Raw genomic sequence first — 7,500 nt, 5'->3', positions numbered from 1 at the left:
TGTAATTTTGTTCGCAGTGCGGAAGTGGTAATTAATATATGTGTGTGCGCAAACACACAAACAAGAAAAAAAAACCCCACACTTTTTAAAGGCATGTTCCTCATTGTTTGAGAAGGAAAACTGCACTTTGCCTCTTGTACTTATAAAGAGGATTGTTTACTATGTTGTAGACCATGCAGGAAAGTCATTACTTTGCAGCTGAGGGCATAATCAGGAAGACCACATGCTGCACAGGGTTGACCAAGGAAACAATGTGATATGTAGACATTCCCAAGGAAAAAAATCCTAATTTGCTTCTCAGAGCTCAGATGAAGGCAGAAATCAACTGTAATTAACCAGTAGACAAGCACTTTTGATCTGAAAATCAAGGGCAGGTAGATGCTCCCAAAGTAATTTTTAATTTCTTTACTAGTTCCCCTTTCCACAGAGAACCATGTGACTCTCAACACCACATTAAACAGGCATTTTGGATATGGAAGCAAATGGAGAGTAGGACTTACTTTAGTTACACTGCCTATGTGAAACTTCCTTTTGACACAGACTCGAGTGAAGGGGCATCCACTGCTGCCAGGTAGGGTTTTGTGAAGATAAAAGCAGAGGACACCTAAGCCCTAGTACTAAACAGTGCTGGCAGTCTTTGCTCCAAATGAAGTCAATGGCAACTGCAGCTGCTCAGAACAGATGTAAATTAGAGCACCACAACAGCATTTTTCCTGGTACATCTGATTATTGCTGAAAGAGATACATGGGAGACAACAACGTCTGGCAGAGAGAGGAATTTACTGGGAATAAAAAGAAACCTGGGCCAGATTCACAACAGTTTGCCTGCAGAACAGCAGCCCAACTTGTAGGTAAGAAAAGGCTGAAATTTTCACTCAGCCATATAATTATTTTAAGACAACCTTATAAATAAGGTGACTTAGGCAGCAGCAATGCACCATCAGATTCCTCATTGCAGGGTTCAATGAATTCTAAGAAAAAGTTTTCCACTCCATAACTGCAGTCCAAACATATATTCAGCTTATCCTTTTAACCAGTATTCTGCCCTTATATGTGTAGGACACTCTTCTTTCCCCAGCCAACTAAACTATGCAAGCCAAACCGTATTTTACTACCTTATGTAATTCAAGGTATGTCTAAATCAGGGGTGCTGCCAATATAGAATGAAACCCCTTTCACACCATTACAGCTTAATGCTCTACTGGCAAAAAGAGTCAAGTCTGTATCTGGTTGGGAACAGCTGCCACTCGTGGGAAGCTAGTTAAGTTACTCACGGTAGCTCCAGCAGCAAGAGCCAGCGCTTCATTCTTGCATGTTTGGTACCCTTAAAATATGATATATGCAGTGTATGTGACCCACTCTTTTATATAACAAACATGTCAAGCATAAAAGAGGGATTAAAAGGGAGATAAAAGGAGGACAAGGAGGTAAAAAGATCACAGTTATTATATAATTGTTTTTTGCTTACCACAAGTCCTAGCACAAGAGTACGCACTCTCTCCCCAATCTCTGGTGAAATGTCATTGCCAAACTGCTGTAAGGTTGTAAGAAATCTCTTCAGTTTGCTGAGTTGCCTAGCTCCACAAGCTGGCGGTAACTGCTGGTTAGCCAGAGAAGAAGAAGAGGAAGAGGATGGCCCATTGCTAAAGCCATTAGGAGGAGATGGAGCTCCATTTAGCGCTGTTGGTGAATGGCTAGTGCCATTGGTTACTGGAAGAAAAAGGAGGGGGGGAGGGAGGGGTGAAAGAGAGAAAGAGAAGGCAGAGGGGAAAATCCATCAGTGCTTGACCTCAAAATTAATAAAGTTGAACAATCAAAGATAATTAGTCTTTTGACAGAGTGACACTGCAGTTTATATTTATATTTATTTTCCAGTAGCTGGTACTGAACAGCGTATGGATTGGATTTAACAGCAGCTGCCTCACGGCTCCCTCAGAATGGTCTTGGACCTGAAAAGCATCATTTGAATACCAGGCTTTTGTCAGAGGATTTTAAAAAGAGAGGGGGAAAGAGCATGAGTGCATGTATGATTTAAGACAAAAAAAAAAATTGCTCTTTGGGGTAGAAAAAAATGTGCAGACATATTTCATGAAGCCTCAGTTTATCTCTGAATATTTTTACTTGTGATTTGTACACACAACTGACAGCTGTGTTTATAAAACAGGACTTTCACGTTTTAACCTTACACCACCCAATGAGAAGGTTATTTTTTCCAGTACAGATTTCCTCACTGCTAACATATGGAGCACACACAAAGTTGTTTGTGCAGGTACAAATGGTGCCATGCTCACTGTGGCCTGAAGCCTTGCAGCTAGGGCATGAAGCTAGACTTCAGAAGATTTCTCTGGGATCACGAGCAAATCACTCAGCTTTCATGTGCCAATACCACATCTTTAACAAGGATAAGAAAGCATTTCCCTCCTGTTGCAAGGTTGCTGTGAGAATAACTATATAAAGTACTAAGTGCTCAAAATTTATGGCAACGGGATTCATGCAGGCATACTGAGGACAACAACAGACAGTTTTTGGCAGCAATTTCAGTTTGATTCTTATCCACACTCCAGAAGATAGCAGAGAATCAAACTGAGGACATCCTTTTCCACCCAGGTTACTTGGAACAGCAACAGTCAAACACGCTCTGTTGAGGCTGTTGAGTCTGACGTGCCAAAATGACAGCAAATGTCAAGAAAAAGGACAACTCCCCAGAAAAACAAATGTACCAGTGCACTGGCAGGTGTGGGCACGCAGCACGTGACTGTATCCAACAGCAGCTGTGCTCAGCTGGCCACTGCCCTGGACAGATTTGCCAGTTTCTTTTGGGGAAGTCACTCAGGACCCATCGCACAAGAACATCAAAATCAGGAACTTGTCTACAATGTAAAATGCATAGGAGTATGTCTGAATTGCTTCCTATTTGAAAGCATAACCATAGCAAGCTAGTAACTTAAAGAACTTTCAATATTGCTTAATGATCAGACTCCCTGAATTCCAACAGCCCTTTGTTTTTGTCACTTTATCCATCGGTCATCTCTATTTTCAGACAGCAAGTCCTTTTTCAGGGTGGACACCTATTATTAGATTTAAATCACTACCACAATTATTTTTGAAGGAACTTTTGCCCTAGTGACTGAAGTGCTTTTCTGGAGATACTACTACAGAAAAAGCTATCTAGTTTCTGCTTGTGTTTTATTTGGGTTCTGTTTGCCTACTCTAGCTGCGTGGGTAAGGCGGAACAAGGAGTGGAAAGAGCAGAAGTAGAAAAAAGGTGGTCTCAGGAAGTTCAGCTATACGTGCAGCTTCAAGCCATGCTCTCTGAGCGCTGCAGTAGAGTGAGATACCTGAGTAAACAAATACATCGTGATTGTAAGGAACTTGCATAGCCGAAAGTCATCGTACCATGAACTTACTAAATGAGGAATGGGAAGAATAACAATATGTCCTGTTCTAGCCTGACACCAACAAACAACTCAGTCACCGGTAAGAGGCTGCTTCAAGTCGAACAGCAGAGTTCATCACCTAGGATAGGTATGAGGAGGAGAAAGGCAGGTACAATTTCTCCCTCAACAGAAGAAATATTTCTGAAGTGCAGGTTCTCTAAAACTTTTTTAATAGTCCACCCCATACTAATTCTGTCTCTTCCTTTACAATGTCTGAACTTGCCAACTGGCAATGATCTACGTAATTTCTAAAACAAAACCATGTTATTATTAAAACAGAATTTAACATTTAAAACTTCGAACGTCAAGAGTTTTTAATCATCTAAACAGAAGATAACAAGCATACTTTTGATGAGAAAACAAGTATGATCTTCCTGGCCCATAGGCATTCTTGCTCTAGTAATAATAAATGTAACAAGATGCTCAAACAGAAGTGACTGTTTATTGTACAAGCTTGGAAAGCTAAGGCCAAACTCTAAAATCTTACAGGGTAAAAGGCAATTTTATGAAGACTTTTAGTCTTCATATGAACAGCCCCCAAAATCCAGCTACAGTTCACACGCCTTCCAAAGTGTTGAAACCAATCAAATAAACAAAACATACAGACAGCTTGAGGGTACACTGAGGATTATAAGAGTGACTAATGAAGAGCATTGTCCTATTCGTTTTATGATTGCCCAAGATTACCCTGAACTGTGCAAAGTGCATCACACTGGAAAGCTTAATCTCTAGGAGCTCCATCCTGTAAAAGCCTAGAAACAATTTAACTTTAAACTGGGCAGCTCCTAGGATTATTCAGGTGCTGGAGCTAAGCAAAACAGACAAATCTTTGCAGGATCAGGGTCACTGGGTTGAATCTGAGTTTATGTGAATAGCTGGCAAAAACCCTCCTCACTGTTTAAGTTTGATGTAAATTGTCAGGACAGGGTTCCCTGGGATAAGTAGTACAAAGGCCTCCAGCTGGCCTTCTGCATAGAGGTGAATTTTAAATACGGCATTTAACAGGCAGAAAGGGACTAAACAGACACAGGCAAGAGAAATAGAAGATGCTGCCTTCATTCTGTTTAGGCATATGTATTCTACTGTTCTAAAAATGTTTTATTTAAAATGTGAAATGTAAACACATTCTCATGTTTATACTATTACAAGGCAGTATAAAAGAGACCAAAAAATTTGCAGCTAAATCTTGGTAAGAGAAATGTGGATCGTTTCATGGCTGTGAAAAGAATAGTCCAGACAACATGCCAGATTCAAATCACAGCTACACTGATATGAATACAGAGTAACTCCATCAAAACTACTAGAGTTTCTTGTGTGTTTACATCAATAAACAGAGATGCAGCCCCAAGTGACTTAGGGAAGTGAAGCAGTCTCAGAGTAAAATTCTCTTAGGTAAAACAATAAAAGGCCATTATTTTTTGTTTTATATCAATATCAACTAGCCATTGTATACCACTTAAATCCCTAAGGGATGAAGGTATTTTCTTTATGAATTACCCCCCTTTAAAAACAAACCAACCCCCCAAAGTTTCTGTACAAAAGGGAAAACGATTCTTTAAACAACAGAATGGCATAAAAGAGAAGAAGGTTTTCTGTACTTCTCTCAGAAGGACTGATCTAAACATTAAGTACATGGGAAACCAGTGCTCACTGTTCTTCCACGCTACAGCCAAGTGTCGATGAAATAACAACACAATGCTGAACTGAACGTCTCATTACCTTAAAGATGCCTTAATCTGTTGTGATCTTAGTTTTGTGTAATTACTTTACCCTAGTTCAACCAAATACTGCTCCTGCCATGCCCTGCAGGTTTCCCTTCATATGTTTTGGTTTCTTAGGTACAGAATAGAAAGAACATGGAAGAAAAAGAAAATAGATCTAATTACACGTTGTGGGTGTGAATGAACTGGTTCTTGGAGCTCCTTGGGTAGTGGGAGGAGGTGGCATGGTTGGAGGCGTCAGCCTGGATTGTGTCTTCACATCCACAGGTGAGTCTGGCATTGTGGAATGCTTCTCAGTGCGATCTGCAACACACACCACAGGAATATACCGGTTTATTTCCCCAAGCAAACCCCTCTGACAAAAATTTGAAAACTAATGCAAGAAGATATTTCAGCACCTGCCGCAAAAGATTACACCTGATTATCTATTCCAGTGTGCTCTTCCCAAATTGCATCATCTAAACCATACTTAAGAAGGTGTAATGCAGATTGTAAGACCTCATTTGTGTTGGTGCTGCACTATCTTTTATTTCAAGCATGTGCACATGCTACCTCCCAAGTACTTCCAGAGCTGCAATAATGTCACCTCCCTTCAAGGCTCTCATGTTAGCCAGGAGGAAAAAACAGCCAAAGACACAGAAAGGTAATAAATCCCCTCTCTAGGGCTCTTCCAGAACTAAAACCTGAAGCCCTTTAGAATACAGGTGACATATTGGGTGGGATATTTGTTGAAGCCAGTTCTCTTCATGTCCTTCTTCAGCGGTGAAGAGGGCAGCAGGTGTTATAACGTTCATAATCACAGACATACTTACGTTAAATACCACACACCTCCTGGATCACTTTACCACCCTGTTCTTGAATATTTTTACATTCACCAGAAATATAAACACAACATGCCAAAATGATAAGTCAATCATCACACATACATACCATTTTTTTTTAAAAAGCATCTAAGTTTACACCTTCACACATTAGGAATAACTTTCATGTTCAAACCCTGCAAGGGAAATGGAAACATACCTCCCGAAGAAAACAAAACAAACAAAAGGCAAATCTAGGCAGAAAACCTAACAGTTTTCTTGCAGCTGAAGATCTAAAGATGCAAGATATTTTATACAGAAGCCACAGAGGTATCCTCTTTTTCCAACATCTTTTTGGACACCTCTATGTTAAACTTTAAAAAAACCCACCCAAACTCTTATGTTTCATTTATTAAGAATGGGCAACACATGACAACATTTACCAACTGAAAGCAAGATTAAGGCTTCCTTACTCATGCCAGGAGTTTAGCAATCCATCTTGAGTAAAAATGAGTAAAGTCCACGTTTAGCTTCTAACAGGCATAGATTAAACTCTTCCATCCTTTCTTTGTGGGGTTGGTTTTTTTCATTTTATACACAGTCCTACGCAAGTCTTCCTGAGCTCTGTTAAACTACTCTGCAAAGCACCTAAGCGCCGCTATCAATGAGTAAGCTGTAAAGTCTGTGATTTTAAATCAAAACAATAGCAAAGTCCATCATGTTCTGTAAACTTATGTCACTCTACTTTGTGATGTGCTTTCCTTGTTCTCACTAACAATACACAAACTTCAACGAAAAAAGCATTTAAAATTTGCCCTGAAAGACACTAGGAGAAATTAAATACAATGCACACATTTAACAAAGGACAGGCATGTTTAAAATACACTCAAAACAATTACTATCAGAAAGTGGAAAAAAAAAACCAAACACAACACAAAAATTAACAATGCAATAGATACCAATCTTTAGCTGCCTGAGACTGAGGAAGTATGTCCCAGAGATGCAGTGTATCAGGCACTGCAATTACAGAAGCCATCTTCAGCCTTTGTAAAACTGTCTACAGACGATGCTTCCGTTCTCGGGGAAAGGGAGTCATTTCATAGAGAATTTAGAGACAAGTCTGGGGAAGAGGAGCACTGAAACACCCCCCTAGAAGAGGATGAGGAGAATAGAGATACAGTATTTTAGGATCTGTAGTGTTGATATAAGGTTAGTAAACCGCAGCTGTATAGGGAACAGTACCCCAAATTATTACCTTAAATATTAAGGCTGCTACACAGACAGGTAAGGTTTGATTTGCAAATCAAGCAACACTAAATTATTACATGCTGGAAAACAAAAGCAAGTTTTCAAACACATCTTATACAAATTTCCTTTCCATATCACTATACTAAGCCATTCACTTAATATAAAGAACTATGAAAACTCATCTTGAAATGTTAATTGCTTCCTTAATAGCTGAATTCATCTTGCACTCACCTCAACCAACCTCAGCAACAAGGGAATAAATAGCTTTCAGCTCATGTTGCAACAGAGGGAAAG

The 7,500-nt window shown here is 39.7% G+C and overlaps 1 protein-coding gene across 2 annotated transcripts in view; it reads right to left on the bottom strand.

Annotated features, from left to right (window-relative positions):
* The window catches only part of RUNX1T1 (runt-related transcription factor 1; translocated to, 1 (cyclin D-related)), a 91,876-nt gene that overhangs the window by 44,836 nt on the left and 39,540 nt on the right, over nucleotides 1-7,500 (bottom strand). For both annotated transcript variants that reach the window (XM_010142748.1, XM_010142749.1), the window contains exons 2-3: nucleotides 5,324-5,461; nucleotides 1,469-1,710 (exon numbers count right to left, since the gene is read on the bottom strand). In XM_010142748.1, coding sequence (XP_010141050.1) covers nucleotides 1,469-1,710; nucleotides 5,324-5,461 — 380 coding nt within the window. The remainder of the gene's footprint in view (nucleotides 1-1,468; nucleotides 1,711-5,323; nucleotides 5,462-7,500) is intronic.

The sequence above is a fragment of the Buceros rhinoceros genome, unplaced genomic scaffold, assembly GCF_000710305.1.
Source record: "Buceros rhinoceros silvestris isolate BGI_N320 unplaced genomic scaffold, ASM71030v1 scaffold8189, whole genome shotgun sequence".
Lineage (NCBI taxonomy): Eukaryota > Metazoa > Chordata > Aves > Bucerotiformes > Bucerotidae > Buceros > Buceros rhinoceros.
The sequence above is the reverse complement of the archived record's forward strand: the minus strand, read 5'-3'. Positions and strand labels throughout refer to the sequence as shown.